Below are 22,302 nucleotides of genomic sequence, written 5' to 3'. Positions count from 1 at the left end.
GATCCTGCCAGTTTCCCGAAAGTGGTTGAAAAGGCTGCTAAGGTGAGGGACCAGAGAGTTTGTTAACATTTTGAAAAATATGCCACGTATCCATCAAGCCACAGAGCTTTGTTGGGGGGAGGGCCATTATAACCTTCCGGACCTCCTCTGGGCTGAACTCGCGCCCCAGTTTTCACTCTCTCCCCTCCTAGCAAGGGAGATGGACCCCATCCAGAAAGTCTGCCCGCCTCTGGTCCAAGGGGTTTTCGGACATGTACAGCGGCTGCCAGTGCTCCAGTAGCCCAGCTACTCCCCTTATAGCCCACCACCCCTCTTTGCGCATGCCTACACTCTTGTTCCTTGGCGCCCGCTACTAGCCATTGTTCTGCTAGGTTCCCTCATCACCCCCTGCCCCCACAACTTCAGTGGAGGGCCCTGCTTCTTTCTCCTGCCACTGTCCATTCCCAGGGGCAAGGTCTTGAGAGAATCCCCTCCCTCCCCCCGGGGGAGGTTGCTCTTCCTGGGCTGTCATGATGCACTTTTGAGTTCCTTCCAATTCAAAATCCAGTCCGAAGGGAAAGGTCCATTTATAACGAATTCTACTGCTGGACAGTTCCTTAACCACCAACTGCATTTGTCTCCTATTAAACAAAGTGCTTGCTGCCAGGTCCTGAAACAAGGCTATGGATGCGCCTTAGAAGATAACCGGTTCCTGTGCCCTTACTTCTCGCAGGACCGCTTCCTTTCATGCATATCTTGCAAAGGCTGCTAAGACATCCCTCGGTCTCCCATTTGAACCGCTTGCCATTCTGCCGGTTCTGTGGATCCCATCAAGTTCAATGCTATCTGGATTTGTTCCCTCCAGGAGAGCAGCGAAGATCCTTTGCACCTCCACCTTAAAATCTTTGTCCACCACTGATTCAGGCAGGTTTTTGATCCTAATGTTGATCCTTCGCGTACGATTCTCCATATCTGTCATGATGCCTACAGCCGGGGACCCAGACCAAGTCCAGCAACCCCGGAAGCAGGCATCAAGGCATCAAGTTATCCCAAGCAAGTTCAACAACCCCTGCTAGGGGCTATTTGGGTTCAGTCCTGGCGTCTATGGCGCCAGGCTCATATGGAGAGTCAGTCCTGGCGCCATAGGCGCCAGGCTCATAGATTAAAACTTACCTGATGCAGACCATGCTGCAAACTTACCTGATGCAGACCATGCTGCAAGAGCTCCAAGCCAAAAGAGGCTTGGAAGGGACTAGTTTATCTAGGGACTATTTTTTACTCGGGTGGGGCTGGGGAAGAATACTCACCTGGGACTACTTTGGCGGCTATTTAAACCACGCCCGAAGAGCAGCACACGATTTGCGTTATTCTGCATCCAGCAGCGTAACGCTTACTGTGTCTGCAAGTCTGCATCCAGTCTTCTGCCACGCCCGCCTCAAGAAGGAGAAAAGTTTAGAACAAGAGCAATACCTTCGATCCTTACCTGAATTCCCGATCCATCGCGCCTTCGAGCTGGAAGAAAGAAGTTATTTTATGCGCATCGCCTCGCCTGCTGCAGCGCCTCGCTGAACTCACCGGCCTTCGCAGCATCTTCACATTACACCGCATCCTCATGCATGTTCCCGCCGCACTACGGCACCTAAGGGGGAAGACAAGAACAGCAAGGTGAGCCAAGGGAATACACAGAGGCAATATTAGTTACCCCCATAGACTTACCTGATTTTACCACCGGGGGTACTAATCCTCTTCACAGGTCGGCGCAACTTCGACTGCATCTTTGCCGAACCCCGGCCCCTAAGGGGAAACAAAAGGACAGCAGGTGAAACAAAGGGACAAACAAGGGGAAACCTCCTCACCACAATAGACTTACCTGATTTTACTGCCGGAGGCATTATTCCCCGAGACTTCATACTTTCTCTCAGCGCCTGAATAAGGGAGAAAGCAACAGGTTACATATTGACATTATTTTATCGAACTGTGTTGGATAATACAAATCCTTACCTGAAGATTACCGGTTGCCACGAGGAACTCTTCGCTAGGGTCAAGCTGCAACCTGCAAGCAATCGGACAAGAGTGAAAGTCAGACATTTGAACTCTTACGAACTGCATACTTACGGCGTCTTGCCGGGAATATCGGAGTCAATATTGTCCTGGAACTCACCAATTCCTTTGAGCCAGTGAAGCAATTGGTTATCTACGCGCCCCTGCGCTCAATGCAGGATGGAGAGCTCATCTTTCCAAACCATCAGGTGAGAATATAAGAAGAGGCATCAAAGGTGATCAGTGGGGAGTACAGCGGGAGTGGGGTGGGGGGGGGGTTAACGCTCAACTCCATGGGTGGTTAATTCCCTTTCTCCATTTGCAGAGGAATATTCCTACGGGCCAAGCAAACGAAGCTAGGTGGGCCAGTCCATTCCGTCATCTCGGCACTACGAGTCACATTGGTGAAGACCGCAGGTGTCCAGTTCAGATCGACGCCCCTGTGGGAGCCAGGTGAGCGTAACAATATCTTCCATTTGCAGCTCCAGATTCTGCATAGCCACATTTAGCCGCTCAATAGCTTCCCTGTGTAGCGTTGCGTCCTTGTTCAGTTCTTGCAACACCCCTTTTGAGAAGGTCAGTCCTCTCCCCCAGCTGGCCAACCTCCTACCGAATTTCTGTCAAGGCCTAATTGAGACCTGCTCTCATGAGCTGAAATTGTTCTTGGAAAGCTTTAGTGAGCGATGTCTGAATGTTCATCATGTCTATGGAGATCCTGCCTTGAAATGGGCACCCTGGCTTCTGTTCCTATTTCCCCCTGCTCTGCCATTTCCTGGGGTAATTTGTCCAGCCTCCTCAGTTCTGTTGGACCCCAAATGGTGGGGAGGGTGCCTCCTGCCCCCCCTTCACTCCCGAAGCTGCAGTCTGCTTGCCAGCCTTTGCATTTCGACAGTTGTCCTGCTCCCATGGGCCCCTCTCCTTCCTGTGCTCCCCCCCCGGGTGAGGCTCCAGGCTCTCAATTGCACCCCCTCCCCCTGCCTGGGTGGGGCTCCCTTTCCCAGAGAGGCTGCCCAGTCCCTTCGCCACGTAGGCTTCAGTCTTACCTTCGTGCTTCTCTGGGTACGCTGTCCGACGTTGCTTTCTGCAAGATCCTGCAGGTCCCTGCTTGTAACTGAGCCCTGTCCTCATTTCTACTAGTTGAGGCATCTCCCTTTACCCCTCCTGGCCCCCTCAGGCTGGTGCGTAGCGAGGTCCCTTGACTTCAGGCTCTCCTTCCTTGGTCACCAAAGAGATACCCTCACTTGACGCGGTCCATCCACGTTCCCACCTCTCCTGCCTTGCTTCGGGCCTGTGGGTCCTCTTCCAAAGCAGCGATCATGTGCATTAAAGTAGGAGCTGCTTTTTCCTCCCTAGGAGTGTCTATGAGGGGCTCAAGGGAGCCTTCCTCTCTGCTGCCGTGCTTCCCATGGACTAGGGTGTGGGGTCCCTCCCGACCAGTGCTACTTCCGCCCTCTTGTGTGGACCCTTGCCCCCTCCGCTCTCCTCTCACAGGGGTGGGGCGGGAGGGTCAAACTCTCCCCCGCATCTCCTCCTGCCCTCAGTGTGAGGCCCGCCTTGATTGGTTAATGTTAAAGGATATTTTTACCGCGCACTATCACCACCGGACTGGCGCTCTGGCGGCTCTGAAAAAGGGAGAGGGGGCGGGGGGGAGTTAGTGGGAATAAGCTGGAAAAGTGCAAGAGAGCAGAGCAGTGATGTGCTGTTGGCAGCCTCAGCCCGGTGGGTCCGTTGGCTGGGCGTGGGGTGTTTTACGGTCGGTAGTCGTCGTGTGCTGTTGTGCAAGTCTATGTGTGGTCTGTTTTGTTGTTGAAGTGTAGTGAAGTTAGTGCAGATTGCTGTGTTTTAGGTTTGTGGTTGTGTTTGGTTCAAGTTTGAGACGTGTATGCAGAGGGATGAAATTGTTAGTGGATTGGTTAGTTGGTACTGCTGTCCTTGCAATTGGGTCTAGGTGCGATGCTTGCCATCATTCACTATTCTATGCGAGTGTGGCCCTTGCTAATCTTCAATTTCTGTCTAGATGTGAGGCAAGCCAGTGATAACGATTCTATCCAAGTATGGCACCTGTCATCACTCACAGTTTCATTTAAGTGTGGCACCTGCTAACATTCACAATCCTGTCTAGATTGGTGATGTGGTTTCCGGCCTGCAGGAGTACCCCTGACTCCCAGGGATGGTCAATCAGGGGGAATCCCCCCTCTCTCTCACCAAGTTCTAAGCCAGGTGTCTGCAGCGCTCAGCTGCCTCCGTTTCCCACTGTGGATCCTCCTGCTCCTCTAGTCGAGGCCCTGCCACCTTGCATCGCTTCACTCTTTGATTCCCTTGCCGAGTGCAGGGCTCCTGAACCCTCTGCACCGCAGCCAGCTGCCAAAACTCTCCTTCCATCTCCTTTTTTCAGGCTGTGGCCAACCCTGTCCTGCCAGGCCTCCTTGCTTTAGCCCGCCAGTCTTGTTTGGCTCATCATTGCCCTCCTCTGCTGCTGACTGGCTCGTCAGGCCGCTCCACTTGGGCACCTTCTCCTCACGTCTGTGTGGTGTGAAGCTGCTCTTTCAAATCTGCTTTCACATCTTGCAGTGAAGATCACTGCCCTCCTCCTGTCAATTCCATCGGGCTGCCTCCGTTGCGCCGTCAGGTTGGGTAAGGCTGCCTCGCCGGGCTGTTCTCTTGTTCGCCCGCCATCCTTCACTCGGCAGTCGGGTTCTGATGATCGGGCCCCTGCTGGGTCTTCCGACGGGCTGGTTGCCCAGCTACCGCTGTTGCGGCCCACTACTCCTCACAAACAACCAGTCGTGGCTCACTGATTGGGCTCCCGCTCTCCGTAGTCGCACGGCTGCACCTCTTTACCAGCCTTCGCCACTGCAGTCACTCAATGCTCCTCACTTCCAGAGCTCCGCTTGCCCTCAACTTTTAATGGCTCCTGGGTGGTGGGGGTGCCAAAAAAAGCTTCAGGGCTATCAGAGTGGCTCCTGGCAGGTCTACCTAGTGCCGGCGCCATCTTGGAATCGTCAGGCAAGATACTTTAATAGGTACAGGCAAGGTCAGGCAATTGAGGGTGATCGAATCACGTGCAGCCCATTGATAATCAGGGAATGTATAAAAGGTAGGAGCAGAAGAGAAGGAAGAGAAGGAAGAGGCCAGGACAAAAGCAGGACTGAGCAGAAGGAGACTCATAAGGAAAGGCAGCTGGGGTGTTCTAAGAGGAGCCAAGATGCGGACAAAAGACTCGGAGGACTCCTGGGACCCAGAGGAGCTGGGTGCCACAGTTTCCCTGAGCACGGGAACCTCAGGTGTGGAAATGGCAGCAGGATCTGCTGGTGAATGCAGAACCCTGAGGACGAGGTCCACGCGTGAATGCCAGCGACAGAGGCACTGGCGAGAACGAGAGAGCAGCTGTGCAGGGAGCAAGTGAGGCTCACCTCTGCGAGTGTCACTGCTTCTGGAGAGAGAGAGGAGGAAGCCGCAGGAGCCACAGCAATCAGCCGCAAGGTAATTGGAGTATCGGAGGAACACTCCAAAGGTCCGGAAGCAGCCGGCGTACTCCAGTGAGTAATAAACTGTAATGCAATACCAAAAAAAGCATATATCGAATGCCGAAGTGAATTGAAACAAAGTATTGAACGAACTAACAAAGAATTAACATTTATTGAATGCCGAACTAAACCGGTGCAATACATTGAAAGTAATACAGCAACTTTTGAATAATGAGCCACCATTTCAAAACCTGAATGATGAATATCAGAAAGAATCTGAGGTTTTGACTTTAAGGTTGAATGTGGTAAACAAGGCTAGTGAGTCCATCCTGTGAATCTTTACTGACTTTGGCAAGAAGGGCTGACGTAGCCCTCCCAATTGAAATTGAATCCCGCTACTTTCTTGCCAAAGGAGCACCTCAAGAAACATTTGCACTTGTAAACCATTGAACATCAGCTGGGAGAAACCTATGGTTGCGTGACCTGTGATGGGTGGACTGTGTGGTCCGACAACTGCGTCTAGACCAGAAGCCACAAAAGGGTTGACAAGTGGCAAGAGGTGTGATGTTTTGGTGATACTAACCAAAGGAGGGGTCAAGCAGACCCTATGCTTTCTGAGAACTTGTGAAGCAACTATTGTGAGAGTGACTCTTGAGGAAGGGAATCCTGAGCAGTAAAGACTGGATAATCTTTGTCTTGGGGGAAGGAAGTCCTGAGACAACAGCTTTGTATGTACTTTTCTATTGCATTGTAACTTGGCGAAGAGAGACCCGTAAACCTTCATTTTGATGTGAACTGTGATATTTACAAATCTACGAAAAGCTAACTTCAGAGTTGGTGCAGTCCTTGTTGAAAATAACCAGTATTGGAACTGTGTTGAATTTTAATTGGAGAAATTTAACTTCAGGGAAATCTGAATTGATATTCTTTGAACATTTTGGTTTTGGAACGCTGATTTGGGTTGAGAGCATTTTCCCACTAGTTTTGATATAGTTGCGAGGACAGCATAGGATTTTGAAACAGTTTTGCTTTTGGACTTCCTAACAGACTTTCCTTAGTTCAGTTAGGCAGGGAAATCCTGCCATAGCATGGGGTTAGTTAGGCATTACACCATCCTAAATCTTATTAAAGTTGTTGAAACTACTGTTACGTTGTCTGTGTCATCTCTCTTGGTACCATGTCTGTCAATATATCAGCTCAACTAGGGATGCAAAACACCATTACCTAACATTCAGAACTCGTGCATTCAAAAGGGAGCAGCTTACTTTGAAAAAGTGTTGTTTTTTTTACTGCTCCAACCTCAACAATGTAAAGGATGTAGTGGCAGAGCCCTTTAAACCAAAATCCCACCTAATTGTGAGGTTGAGGGATGATGCGTAGATGGACAGGAGTGAAAGGACAAATAGAGATAGGTACATAGAATATAAATTACTATAGAGTAGGTAGACCCAGAATCGCATTCTGCAGACATAGTAAAAAGACTAACTTTTCGTTCTTCCGTGTTAGCATTAAAGAAGCACTACGTTTCAACTGTCAGTTCAGGCAGTCCTATTGTGCTCACAGAATGCTAGTCTCTGGGCTCTGTACAATCGCCCAAGCCTTGTCGGCTTTTCGCTTTAGTCAATCGCACTATTCAGAGTCTCTACTTTGTTTACAGTGCTAGCTGGTATGGCATATTAAGAAAATACAATGCAGTAGCACTAATGGACCGGCCCACCCACATAGGGCTTTAGCTTGCAACAGAATTCAAGAGTCCTACTTGAATTACGAATATTAGCATATTGGCAATTTCAATGTGAGGAAAAATATTTGAAGTTCAATTCCTATTTCTAAGACATTTGCCAAGAAATGAACAAAATCCTAGTGCAATATGGAAAGTGCCTTAATGGGAGTTCAGATTGGTGTTCAATTGTGAACGTCTGGATAACAAAAACAAAATCAGGCAAACAGATCATCATGTAAAAATGTGTACATCGAGCTGTCATACTTACATTAAAATCAAGAAGTGCATCCATCTGATTTTGGATGATGGGTACCGTTTTTAAAAGCTTTTCAGTGCTCATTGTTCTCATCACCCCATCAGCCCTAAAAAATATACATATCTAATCAAAAAAGTAATTATCCATTTCCTAAATAGCATATTTCTTATGGATGTGAGGGACTCTTAGCATATTGAGTTTCAATACTTAGGATACTGAGAAAGGAAACTAATCAAACCTTTCACAAAGTAAAGATCTGGCTAATCTTCAATTAGTTTTCATAGGGCCAAGCGGTGCAAAATGATGTTTGCATTGCCTTCTCTCTACTCTTAATGAAAGTATGCAGCATGAATATATCAACCACTTCGAATCACAATCAACATTCCAGGAATGAACAGTAACTTATGTATGGATGATAGGGCTAATTACTTCCAACCAATAAAATAAAAAAAATTAAGAAATCACACAATGACCACAATAGCTTTTTCTTCCCCAGCTTCCTAGGTCTCCCTCAAATTGGCTGGCAGTCAACTCTAAATTGAGCCACAATGTGATCAGCAGTTAAAGACCGGCTATGAAATTCTAGTTTTGGGCTCAGTCAGCTATGTAAATAAACGTAAGAGAAAAACCTTGATTCACTAGCAAGCAGACAACCATGCCACACCCTACACCTGAAGGCGTTGGCATGAGGGCAGACATGTTCCAAGTGGGAAAATGCCCTCCTGTGAAATTCAGAGTAAGATGACAAAAGAGTTAACTAACACTACCGGAAAGTTACTTACCTGTATTACTAATACTTCCTCATGGGTATATTAATTATATCATGGGAGGCTTAATTAGAATGATAAACAGACTAGGTCTGTGCATGAGGAGGATAACTGAGGCCATCACTGAGTCTGTTTTTTTCACATTGTTATAATTTGCCATTAGTTTTCTTTCATTTTAACATAATTGCTTTATCTTTAATTAATGTATATGTATTGAGTCCCAGACAGTTATTAGTTATGTGCATTGTGGCTTTTATTTAGGTCTTTATATATTGACATTCTTTGTTTTTTAATCCAGTTAGACTTGCCTTTCAGGAAGGGTTCGGTAGGCTTTGAACTTGCTACCAGTTCACTGCCTCTACTACATTGCAAGGCTGAAACTACACCTCCCTTCACTCATTTTTTTTGTCTGTGCTTGCTGATTATGCCTATTGCCTGCGACCGGCAGGCTTAATTGGCTTAGCAAAGCGCCAAACAAAGCTGTATTAGACTGTTTGGGCTGAACAGGCAGGCACTGGACAGAACTTGGTCTCTGCATTATTGTAAAGGTCAGCAATTGTTAAATCTTCTGTTTCTCTGACTCTTTATTCCAGTGTGATGATGATCCGATATTCGGTAGCTGAGTTATTTGCATTACACCCCTCTGCTAGAATCTCCTGATTGAAGGCACTTTATACATCGATGTCCTAACGTTAAGGTGGCGGACACTCCTAGTGATGCTGTGTCAGTATGTACGTATGTGGGTGCATGTAAATTCCCTGATCATGGAATTAGATGTTGTTAGGGGGCAGGTGAATACGTCATCCATAGCTTCTGCCCCTTCCCCGCACCAATACCAAAAAGATGAGATGATACTCAATGAGACAGCCGTTCTGCCATTATACCCCGCAGCTGTGGCAGGGTTTGGGAACAATGAACTGAAGATGGCAAAGGCATTCGAACTAACATAACAGTAGAATAGCATGCACTAGACACAAAGAAAATATGCATTCCATATGAAGAACATGAATAGATAATATATGCATTTAGACATGAAGAAATTAACATAGCATCCACAGACATGAAGAACAGTAACATGGCCAATGTAAAAGGGAGAATACAACATGAACAATATGCAAATATAGCTCGCTAATGAAGAGGGAAGGTCGAGTTCAGGCCCTGCCCCCCCCACCCACTCGAACCGGAAGAAAAACCAAAGACAATATGTCCGCCGATCACACAAGCTCACACTAACTCCCACTACACCAAAGATGGACAAGTACAATGAAAGATACCCTCGAAGCCAACCTTGTCACACAAGAGCAGTGTGAACATTATGCAAGGTGGATGAAAACCTTCAGGATGAAACCCAAGACAACTCCAGCGACAGCCTTGACTAAAGCACCAAGAAGCCACACCTACAGAGGCGTTGCTAGGGGGGGGCTAAGGGGTCTATAGCCCCTGGTCTTTTGGTTGTAGCCCCGGATAGAATCTCAGGAGCTCCAACCAAAGGGCTAGCTAGCCGCCAGCCCCGGCAGTTCCGACATGAGCATAGCCCCAGGTCTTTTCCAGACGTAGCAACACCCCTGCACACCTAGCCGTTATATGCCTCACGACATAGCGTTAGTGTTACTCACCCAGCCGGAAGGTGTGCGTGACCCCAACCTGGATCGAGATGTAGGATGAGCCGTAGACGTCTCCGAAAACCCAGTTCCCCTGATTTCAAGAATCAGGCTTCCTCTTCGAGAGAGGCTCTTTTTCACGATGTACCACTCTGCTATTTATGTAAGAACAGACAGGGTAATCTATAATGCAAAAGTGCGGGATTGAGCGCACCGCCAGACCAATACTGCAAGAGATACAGAAAAGGTTTTGAGTATTATGCCTAACTTGTTTCGTTTTAATTAATTCTATTAAACACAATAGAACTGCGGGTACCTGAGATAGTGTATGTGAGTAGATCTGAGAGGAAACCCTGGACCAGTTTCAATAATGAGCACAAAATCCAAATGGTTGATAAAAACGACAGGGAAAAAATAATAAATGGGAAGGTTAGTATAGGGAGGACAACCCGAACGGCACAAGGGACGCACTAGGGCCGGGTTGGTGCATGTTCTGGAAAGCGTTTGTAAATGCACTTCAGTGGAAAGAACAAACAGTCTCTCAATATGCGAACACAGTAAATCGGGTAGCTGGAGCAAAGGAAGTCCTTGATTAGCAGCACTGGTAAGAATGGTCTAATAGTCCAAATAGATGATTCAGATAGAACAAGAAGAAAGGACCAAGCAACGTCACGCTGAAGCGGATCTCAGTAGATCGTAGAGCTGGAAACTCCAGATGGAAAACAAGGGCGTTTGTGCAAACGTAACATAAATGAAAACTGGAGTCCAGTTTTGAGCGGAAGTGAAGAACCGCAGAGCCCGTAGAAACTGAAGGTTGAGCGAGGAGGCTCCAGCGGTTTAATGGCAGTAAAGGAAAACTACCGTGGCAACAAGTCCTTAGGGTAATCCAGATAAGCAGAATCAGAGTACAAAGCCGAGGTCTGGTAACGAGAGTTTCAGAGTCAAAGGTTCACGGAGGGTAATCCGAGGAAGGCAAAAGGTGCCGTAGGCGGGCTACGAAAAGGCATGTAGTAACGTACAATTAGCAGCAACCAAGTTCCCGCGGCTGAAGGCTTTAAGGAACAAGGGGGCGTGGCTTCCGTGTAAGCCAAGCACGTCGGATCAGCTGACTAGCACGTATACGTGACCTGAACAGTTTCCAAGGCAACTTGTAACAATGCCAAAACGGAGTCCATGGTTGGGAAGGTCTTCGTAAGAAAGCTCTTTGCTGCCGTAGTGTAACAGCTCTTTGCTGCTGTAGTGTAACAGTTAGACACGCAGCACACGTGCCATCTGCACATTGGGACACACTCACACACCTGAATACACGAAGAACACAGGCGTACAGTTCTCTTATATATAGCCTGCACGTTTATTATTTTGTCACTAGCTTGCTGCAGAAATGCAGAAACCGCAAAAAGAAGAGATTGTATAAGTGCTTGCAGATGCTTACATGCAAATAACCCCACAGAGTACTAGAACCTCCGAGAGACTTCAAAGCGCCAGGGTCCATTAACCTATAGATACTATGGAAGAGCAAATACAGCGGAGACCAGACTATGACTCAGGAAGACACAGTAGGCCACCACGAGCTCACAACGCTAAAGCATAGCTGACTACAGCGCAAACCAGAGAGCTGCCATGTGCGGAACAAGACCCTCCCACGTGGTCCGCAAGCTGACAGCAAGCCAAGAATTGGCGGCAGGGAAGAGCGGAGATCTGACGGGCTAGAAAGCAGCTAGCAACACGGTTGTTGCAACGAAATCCAAAGTTACACGATGAGAAAGGAGCACTCATAGTCGATGGTGGTTCACACAGGGGTATAACGCAGACCCATACCTGCACATGTAACCTTGAACAGGTACACACCGCGCTGAGAATCAACTTGGGTCCCAGGCCTGGGGGCTAGCGGCTCGACCAATCACAGGTTATGGCCCTAGGGATGACTAGCGGGGGGCCACCAACCAATCATTGGGTTTGCATACTGAAACATTGTAGAAATCACACTTTTCGGGGCTGATACAGGCCAGACAACTGACATGGAAGGGCCAGTAGAACCGCTACAAGGGGACTACTACTCGACGACCAATCATGGGGTTTGCTGGAGAAAGGCCCAGGTCATGACACCATTGTGATGTAGATTTACCTAAAAAACAGCCTGCGAGCAACAAATGACTACAAACTTGCACGCTGCGTAAAAAGGGAAGAAATTAGAGAAAAGATTTGCAATTTTAAATCTTTGGAAATGTATCAAGAGGAAAGAGAAGACCTGCCACCTGAGGAGTGGATGCTTAATCAGCATAAGGAGTAGGGTGTTGGGCCCTCAGCTCCCCTTACCCCACCTGAAGCAAAAGATGTTGCTATAGAAGAAATAGGAGTGTATCCTTTAAAGCAATTAAAAGCAGCGACAAGGTATAGTAATCCAATATATGAACCCCCCCGCTTACAGTAGTGATGATCGTCCGGATGAGAATAAAAGAAAGGAAGAGATTTATAAGATCATACAAGACAAGGAAGACAAGAGTGAGCGATCAAAATTGTCGACAGGGAGATTAAGAGATGGAAAGGCGAGAAGGATAAGGCTGACGAGATAGCGCTTGTGCAGAACAAATGGATGGGAGGACAGATATTTCTTCAGATAGATGGGAAAAGTATCGAATAAGTTAGGCAAAGAGAAGATAAGGACGAAGAAAGAAAAAGATAAAGAACGAGAGAAGAGATTAAAAGACGATGAGCAGAAAAAGGAAAGCAGGGAGCGACGAGAGCAGATATAGCTGGAAGAACAAAAGAAAATAGAAGAATGGACAGAAGAACAAAGAAAGTATGACAATAGACAGCGCGATAGAAGGGGAAAGAAAGGAAAGAAAGAGGAGGAGGAGGAAGAAGCACAAAGATTAAGAGAAAAAATTACAGACACGAAGGGAAGAGGAGGAGGGAAAAGGAGTAAGGAGAGGAGAAGAATGAAGGCAAGAGGAAGAAGGAATTCGAAAGGGACGCGAGAAAGCGAAGACAAGTAAATGAAGAAATAGAACGGAAAAGGAGACGGCGAGGTCTCGATGCCAGTCTAATTTTTAAAGAACAAATGAGCCAGAGCACAGAAATACGGTGGGACAGAGTAGAAGAAATTCTTCCGTTAAAGGATAGTACACCATTGTTGGCTATTACAAGAGAAGAACGAGAAGAAAGAGGAGAATACAAAAATAGAGGAAGCAAAATTATTTCAGAAATAAATTAACAAAATTTGCCATAGAAGGGACAGTATTGACAAGCAGAGAAGGATTGGGAATGCAGGAAGCAATAGGCACATCGCAGGCAAACAATCTGCGCCCGTTGGATCAGGCTATGGGGTCACATCACGAGGCAAAGGTATGGGTTATAGTGGAAGAGGAGGCGGATTTCAAAATAATCAAGGTGGATTTCAAGGTACACAGAATGAGAACCAGAATGTTCAGGGAGGATATAACCAAGGAGGGACTAATAGGAGAGTTCCTCCAGTATGTTGGAATTGTGGAATGACAGGACATATTGCGTGCATATGTGGGAGCCAAGGGAATGTACAAAATTGACAGTTCTCAAGAGAGGGGACCGCTTATCCACCACCATATAGCACACAGACCAGAGAAGGCTATGCCCAGGATCACACATCTTATCGGACACAAGCACCACAAGTAGAGCAGGTACCACAGTAGGGACAAGAACAAATGAATCTGCCACAAGGGCAGTCGCAACAAGACCCTATGCAGAAACAGCAACATGCAAACACAAGACAAAATATTGACACCCAGAATAGGAGGGGTCACTGTAGTAGGAGGAAATCTTTTCACAGGGAGGGGAGGAGTCTGTATCCACAATATGACAGCTGACAGGGTGATTTGACACCAGACCTCCACGAGGAACCAAAGGTCGATGTGACGATAAGAGGCAAATCCTTTTCTTTTTTTGTAGACACTGGAGCAACTCATTTGTGTCCAAGAGAGGGGAAATATCCAATGTCAGGTATTGCCATGAATGTTCAAGGGTTCTCTAGAGCTGCAAGTCGAGTTCCTTTTACTAATAAATTACCAGTCTCCATAGGAGAATGTGACATGTCCATTCCCTTGTTATATTCACGAGAGACACCGGTTAATATTTTGGGAAGAAATTCAATGACAAAACTTAATATGACGATTTCATTTACTGATCAAGGAATAGTGTGCTCCACTCTAGGAATACACTATTTAAAAGTGGGAGAGTTCATACTGGCAAGTGGAGCTGCGAGGCGTTCCAGAAGACTCAAGAGATTTTTCTATATGGAGTGAGCATTTTACTGACATGGCTACCTGGCTGGAAAGATTTTGAGAATACCTGATGAGTTTCTGTTCAAAACACAAATATCTATGGAAGAGGAAGGTGGACCGACAATTCCTATAGAATTGGAAGCAGCCATAGTATGAAAGGAAATTGCAATGCTCGAAGGGATAGACGATGAGGGTAGACCATGGAGAACAGTGACAGCTCGAGGAAGGGTATAGATTGACTGACATAACCGATGACGATATTTTCAAGGGAGGACCGAAGTGATGATGAAGTGGTGTTCTTCATGAGCATTACATACTGGATATGGATAGAAAAAAGGGAAGTCCCGCAGCAAATGGCGATAATGCAGTAAAGACCGTCATTTTTTCAGGAAGATTTGGAAAAGGTGCCAAGGCCCCATTATGATGCAGGTTTATTGAAGGGGATAGGAGAGGGTAAAATAAAGTTTAAGTCAGGAGCGATTTGACCCCGACCAAAACAGTACCCCACGTCTCGAGAAGCTGATGAGGGCAAATTCCAGACTATTTCAGCACTGAACCAATGAGGGAATTATGTGCCATCAGAATCACTGTCTAATACCGCGGTGTATCCTAATAAGAAATCTAAAAGGGGGGGATTGTGACGTTTTAACCACGATATGAGACTGATTAACCAGATTGTAGACGCTGAGTTTCCTTTAGTTCATAATCTGGCGACAATATTGTGCAGTATTCTGGTGGAAGCTCCATATTTTACGATCATCAATTTGAAAAATGCGTTATTCTCAATCCCGTTGCACAAGGACTCTTAACACTCAACTTCATTTACGTTTCGCCAAAAAAGACTGAAACATACTAGGCTGCCTCAGGGGTACTGGGAGTCCCCATCGATCTTTAACAGAGTCCCACTGATGGATTTAGGCAATAGTGAGCTTTAAAGTGCGGTGATACAATACATAGATGACATTTTGATTTGTAGCAACACAGAAGATGAGTGCAGACAGGATTCTGTTCAGTTGATGAATATTCTAGCAGACAAGGGATATAAAGTAGACAAGGAGAAGCTACAATACTGCCAAGAATATGTGCTATATATAGGTCAGTTGATTTCGCATTAAGGAAAGAAAGTGACACCTGAAAGAGCAGATTATGAAAACTGCAAAACCAAACACAGTGAAACAGATGCAACAGTTTTTGGGTCTATGTAATTATGTTAGAGCCTGGGTGTTTGATTACAGCACATACACAAGACTACTTTTGCAAGCATTAAAGAAAGTGCAAGTTGATAGAATGGACTAGAGAAATGGAGGAAGGTTTTGAAGAGTTGAAAAAAGCAATTTGTACATCCTCTGTTTTAGGAATTCCCAAGTATGCTGAGGAATTTTATTTTCACACACAATTGTGACAGTCATGACAGCAGTGCTTACACAGAGAACCACATTGGGGTGCAAACTTTTTGGCGTATTATAGTGGAATTTTAGATCCAGGTATAAGAGGACACTTCCCTTGTGAACAATCTTTGACAGCTACCGCACTCGCAATTGAGAAGTCTACAAGTATTGTCATTGGCTGCTCTATGACCCTCTTCGTGGAGCATGCTCTATTTGCTATTTTAGAGAAACCCAACGGCACATTGACATCCCAAAGAGCTTCAGTTTATGAGGTAATGATCTCCAACCCAGCGATTAAAAACTTAAGATGTGAAATAGTGAACCCTGTGTTACGCTCACCTGGCTCCCAAAGAGGCGTCGATCTGAACTGCACAGCTGCGGTCTCCACCAACGTGACGCGTAGGGCCGAGATGACGGACTGGACTGGCCCACCTAACTTCGTTTGCTTGGCCCGTAGGAATATTCTTCTGATGGTTTGAAAAGATGAGCTCTCCATCCTGCATTGAGGCACGTAGATTAACCAGTTGCTTCACTGGCTCGAAGGAATTGGTGAGTTCCAGAACAATATTGACTCCGAGATTCCCGGCAAGACGCCGTTAAGTATGTAGTTCGTAAGAGTTCAAATGCCTGACTTTCACTCTTGTCCGATTCCTTGCAGGTTGCAGCTTGACCCTAGTGAAGGTCCTCGTGGCAACCGGTAATATTCTGGTAAGGATTTGTATTATCCAACAAAGTTCAATATGTAACCTGTTGCTTTCTCCCTTATTCAGGCGCTGAGAGAAAGTATGAAGTCTCGGGGAATAATGCCCCCGGCGGTAAAATCAGGTAAGTCTATTGTGGTGAAGAGGGTTCCCCTTGTTAGTCCCTTTGTTTCACCTTGCTGTCCTTTTGTTTCCCCTTAGGGGCTGGGGTTCGGCGAAGATGCAGTGGAAGCTGCGCCGACCCGTGAAGAGGAATAGTACCCCCGGTGGTAAAATCAGGTAAGTCTATGGCGGGGTAACTAATATTCCTCTGTGTGTTCCCTTGGCTCACCTTGCTGTTCTTGTCTTCTCCTTAGGTGCTGGAGTGCGGTGAAATATGCAGGAGGATGCGGTGGAATGTGAAGATGCTGCCAAGGCCGGTGAGTTCAGCGCGGCGCTGCAGCAGGCGAGGCGACGCGCATAAAAATAACTTCTTTCTTCCAGCTCGAAGACGCGGTGGATCGGGAATTCAGGTAAGGATCAAAGGTATTGCTCTTGTTCTAACCTTTTCTCCTTCTTTCTCCCTTTTTCTAGGAGCTCCAAACTCGAGGCGGGCGCGGCAGAAGACTGGATGCAGACTTGCAGGCACGGTGGGTGTTACGCTGCTGGATGCAGAATAACGCAAAGCGTGTGCTGCTCTTCGGGCGTGGTTTAAATAGCCTCCAAAGTAGTCCCAGGTAAGTATTCCTCCCCAGCCCCCACCCGAGTAAAAAAAGTAGTCCCTAGGTAAAGTAGTCCCTTCCAAGCCTCTTTTGGCTTGGAGCTCTTGCAGCATGGTCTGCATTAGGAAAGTTTTAATCTATGAGCCTGGCGCCTATGGGGCCAGGACTGACTCTCCATATGAGCCTGGCGCCATAGGCGCCAAGACTGCACCCAAATAGCCCCTAGCAGGGGTTGTTGGGCTTGCTTGGGATGACTTGATGCCTTCTTCCGGGTTTGCTGGGCTTGGTCTGGGTCCCGGGGGTAGGCCTCATGACACCCTGCCACATTTATAGATGAGCCAGTAGAGGAAGGCGATCATGTGCATGACTGTGCTAAGTATGTTGAATTTTATGATGATATACCCTGTGTGAAAGAGAATGCTTTAGCGAGAGGAGAGATATCCCTTTATTGACAGCTCTTCAAAAATTGATCAGACTAGTGGGGAAAGGTATTCAGGCGCTGCATTAAGACGACACAGGTTAAATGGAGAATTTGAAGTAGTAGCGAGCGCAAGATGACGTCTCACTTTTCAGCACAAGCAGCAGAATTAGTAGCGCTTATTGTCGTGACTGAGAAACATGAAGGTGACGTCAACAGTACACGCACGGTTAGCACGATAAAAAAGGAGGGGTTACCTCTGCGCAGATGGCACTCCAGTGAAGCATGCATCCTTATTGGATATGCTCATTAAGGCACTACAACTCCCAGCGGCCATAGTGGTTGTTAAATGCGCAGCACATACTAAAACAGATTTTCTCTCTTGCAGGAACGAAGCTGCAGACAAAGAAGCCAAAAGGGTTGCTATTCCCCAGAAATTTCGAGTTAAGACACAGAGTATTAAAGAAAAAGCAGTTACAACAATGCTAGTGCAAGAGGGGTTTAATAAGTTGTCGATAACCCAATTAATAAAGATTCAAGGAAGCGCACCACAGAAAGAGCAGGAATTGTGGAAACGAAGGCGGTGTTCTTTATCCCCCATGGAAGCTTTATGGCGACAGGACAGCACTGGAATGCCAGTGATGCCAGTAACTTTATTAAAGGTCACGCTGGAACAGCTGCATTAACCCGTACATCTAACTAGAGAGAGTCTTGCTGCTAAGATTGCAGAAGACTGGTACCTAATCTGCTGGGACACGTTGCACTATTTATGGTGAACTACATCGTGTGTCAAACGTTTACTGCTCTGCATACACTGAAAACGAATAGGGGAGTAATACCTTGACCGAATAGTCAGTTTCCGCATTTACATATCGACTGTCGATATGCTGCAGATATGTAATGTATATAGGTATCTATTAGTGATGGGGTGTCCTTTTTCTAGGTGGATCGAAGCAGGTCTGTGTACCCTGATGCCATTTGCACAGCTAAGTTTTTAGTGCATGACGTTTTCCCGGGGTGGAGTGTGTGTGTGTGTGTATGTGTGTGTGAGGTGCTGAGATCCAATAATGGGCCGCATTTTCTTAATGAATTATTTAAACAGATAGGGCTTCTATTAAGCATAAAGCACAAGTTTTCTTCTGCTCATAACCCGCAAGCGAATGGGATATGCGAGACTAAACTGTCTTCTCAAAGAAAGGCTTGCCAAGATCAAAATTACTTTGAAAAAGGGATGCTGTATTGCCTACCCCTAGTCTTATATGCCCTTCGGAATCGGCCAGGATCAGACCACCACCTCACCCCACAAAAGCTAGTCACAGGGTGTCGAATGAGAACACCTCTTACACCTCCGTCTAGAAGTAGAAGTGATGCCCAGAGTGTAGCGAAAACCTTAGGTGATGAGATGAACAAGTTACTTACCAACTGGTAACGTTCTTTCGATTGGATGTTCCTCCAACGTATTCCTCATCTTAGATGTATTCCATCCAGCTTTGCTGCTCTTTGGAAATTTTTTCTACAGAGGGCGCGGTGCGTCGATGTCGTCGAGTCGATGGTCCCTCGAAGGCCTCCGTCGAGGGTGACGTCATCAGGTGTATAAGTAGCACGTGCGGCGCCCGTTGGCCTCAGTTCTGTTTTTCCCCCTTTTTATCTTTGATCTTGTACTGTGTAGATTGTGCCGGCAGACAGGTATGATCCTTGCGAGATTTGAGATGGCAATAACCCGGAAAATCCTACAGAGGGGTAGGCTGGGAGGGCGATGAGGAATACGTTGGAGGAACATCCAATCGAAAGAACGTTACCAGTTGGTAAGTAACTTGTTCTTCGAGTGGATTGTGTCCTCCAAAGTATTCCTCATCTTAGATAGACTCCCAAAGCAGTATGAACAATTCCTCTGGAGGAGGGGGTAGATTTTTCGATACTCTTAGATGGCTGAGCATAGTACTGCTTTTCCAAAAGTTAGCTCCCTAGACTGGGAAGCATCCAGGTTATAGAATTTTGAGAAGGTGTGTAGCGAAGACCAAGTTGCTGCTTCGAAAATGGATCTTATTGGAACACCTCTTTGAAGGGCCCTGGAGGCGGCGATGCCTCTGGTGGAATGAGCCCTTAACCCTTCCGGAGGGTCTTTTTGAGCTAGTCTGTAGCATTCTGAAATGCAAAGCACAATCCAGCGTGAAATTGTCTGTTTTGTCACCGACTGACCCAGTTTCCTTCCTGTATAACCTATAAGCAGCTGGTTGTCCACTCTAAGTCTGGAAAGTCTAGAGATGTAAAAGCTTAAAGCTCTTTTCGGATCCAACCTGTGTAATCTTTCCTCCTCCTTCGAAGGATGGGGTGGAGGATAGAATGCGGGCAAGACAATTTTCTGACTTAAATGAAAATCAGATATTACTTTCGATAAAAATGATGGTTTTACCCTCAACACAACTCTGTCCTTATGGAACACAGTATAGGGTGGCCCAGAAGACAGTGCCTGTAATTCGCTCCCTCTTCCTGCTGATGTTAGAGCAACCAAGAAGGCTGTTTTCCACGTTAGTAATCTTAATGGACACGTGTGCATAGGCTCAAAAGGAGCACACATTAAGAATTTTAGGACTAAACTTAGATCTCAGATCGGTACTTGAAATGGGTGAGGAGGAAACACATTAGTGAGTCCTTTTAAGAATTGTATTATCAAAGGAATTTAGAAGTAGGAGCATTCTTCCGATGAGCGCTGAAAATGGAAAGCGCCGCAAGGTAACCTTTTATTGTTCCGATATTCAGACCTCTATGTGCCAGGGTCAGAAGGAAAGATAATACTTCCGGAATAGAACATAGGAAAGGATCGACATTCTTTTCTCTGCACCAGTTGCAAAACGTTTTCCAACGGCAACGGTACAGAAACTTTGTTGCTGGCCTTCTTGCTGAAACAACACCTCCATAACGTCATCTGGAAGGTTCCAATCCCTGAAGGTTGAGCGTTTTGACCTCTGGATGGAGAACCTGACCCTCCATTTTCTCTCTGAGGAAGACGTACTGGGGGACAGACGGACATGTCTAGAAGGTCCAGGTACCACGTTCTCCTGGCCCAATCCGGGGCAATTAGGATCATGCGGCTCCGAAACCTTCTCAGCCTCCTGATGACCTGAGGAATGACAGGAATCGGATGGAACAAGTACAATAGTGGGAAATTCCACTCCACCACGAACGCGTCCCCCATGGCTCCTCTCAGGGGAAATTCCCTTGAGCAATACCCTTCGCATTTTCGGTTGATTCTGGTTGCAAACAGGTCTACTTGAGGGGTTCCTCAAAGGGCGAAGATCTCTTGAATGACTTCCTGAGCCAGTTCCTATTCGTGGGATACTGTGCTCTGCCTGCTCAGAGCATCTGCCGTCAAATATTCTCTTCCCCGGTAGATGAATTGCTGTTAAAGAGATTCCTTCCTGAATCCCCCAATACCAGAGCTGCATTGCATCTCTGCACAGGAGTGACCCCACACCTCCTCTTTTGTTTAGGTAGTGCACAGCCACTGTGTTGTCCGTCATTATCAGGACATTCTTTCCCCTGACAGATGGCAGGAAGGCCTTCAGCGCTAGTCTGATTTCCCTCAACTCTAAAAGGTTGATATGTAGTTTGGACTCCGATGGAGACCAATGACCGTTGATTGTCAAATCGTTGGCATGAGCTCCCCACCCCAGGAGTGAGGCGTCCGTCACTACTGTGATCTCCGGCCATGGTTGCCAAAAAGGTCCTCCTTTTAGGATGTTCTCTGTACAGGTCCACCATAGAAGGTCTTGTCTGACCTTGTTCGGAATCTGAAGACGATCCGTCATTTGACCCGAGAACTGGGACCACAGAGTCTTTAGGGCCCATTGAAGGGATCTCATTCTCAAGCGTGCCTCCGGCACCAGAAAGATGCAGGATGCCATGAGGCCGTGCAACCTTAAAAAGTTGTAAGCCTGGAGATTTTGGGCATTTTGGAATTTGGAAACCATCTGAAGAATGTCTTGAGCCCTCGACTTGGGAGGCAAGCTCTTTCCCAAGGACGTAGCTAATACAGCTCCTATGTACTGAAGCTGTTGGGAAGGTGTCATCTGTGACTTCTTGAAATTGAGGGAGAAGCCCAGTTTGTGGAGGAAGTGGCAAGTGACTTTCAGATGATCCAGTGCTTGCTCGGGAGAACGCGCTCTGATCAACCAATCGTCCAGGTAGGGGTAGACATGAATCCCCCCCTCTCCTGAGGTGTGCTGCCACCACTACCATTAACTTGGTGAAGACCCTCGGGCGGAGGTGAACCCGAAAGGCAGGACTCGAAACTGATAATGTGAGTTGCCAACTACGAACCTCAGGTATTTTCTGTGTTTGAGATGAATCGGCACATGAAAATAAGCATCCTGGAGGTCCAATGACACCAACCGGTCCTGAAGTTGAAGGGCCTGAAGGATCTCAGAAAGGGTAAGCATCTTGAACTTGTCCTTTCTGAGGAACTTGTTCAAGTTTCTTAAGTCCAAGATGGGTCTCAGTCCTCTGTCCTTCTTGGGGAAAAAAAATACAGGGAGTACCATCCCTTGTTCCTCTGCGCTGCAGGTACTGGTTCTATAGCACCTTTCTCCAGCAGGGTTAAAACTTCCTGCTGTAGGAGTGGGTTTGAAGACTTCAACGGGTGTCTCCCTGGTGGATTGCTTTGAGGTTGCGTTAGAAAAGGAAGGCAGTAACCTTGGGCTACTATTTCTAGAGCCCAAACATCTGAAGTAATGGCTCGCCATTCTTGCAGAGGCTGCGACAGCCTGCCCCCAACAGGTGTTTTGTGATGCAAGTCCTCAAAGCGGTTTTGTGGCGAATGTTGCAGCCGCTGATGGCAGAGAGGCTGCAGCTGGAGCTGGTTTAGCATGTTTTCCTCGTCCACCATGAGTGGCCTTTTTCTGGCCCCTTTGACTGGCCATTCCTCTCGCCTTTCCATATGAGGTGTAGTAACGATAGGATCATCCCCTCCATTACTGTCCTTGCTAACGAAAAGGATGAGGTTGCC

General features: G+C 46.9%; 1 protein-coding gene across 6 annotated transcripts in view; it reads right to left on the bottom strand.

Moving 5' to 3' along the window:
• The window catches only part of PICALM (phosphatidylinositol binding clathrin assembly protein), a 1,182,846-nt gene that overhangs the window by 879,667 nt on the left and 280,877 nt on the right, over positions 1-22,302 (bottom strand). For all 6 annotated transcript variants that reach the window (XM_069639772.1, XM_069639773.1, XM_069639770.1 and 3 more), the window contains exon 5: positions 7,478-7,571. In XM_069639772.1, coding sequence (XP_069495873.1) covers positions 7,478-7,571 — 94 coding nt within the window. The remainder of the gene's footprint in view (positions 1-7,477; positions 7,572-22,302) is intronic.

The sequence above is a fragment of the Ambystoma mexicanum genome, chromosome 7q, assembly GCF_040938575.1.
Source record: "Ambystoma mexicanum isolate Mex_15411 chromosome 7q, UKY_AmexF1_1, whole genome shotgun sequence".
Lineage (NCBI taxonomy): Eukaryota > Metazoa > Chordata > Amphibia > Caudata > Ambystomatidae > Ambystoma > Ambystoma mexicanum.
This window is presented reverse-complemented; position numbering and strand designations above follow the sequence as displayed.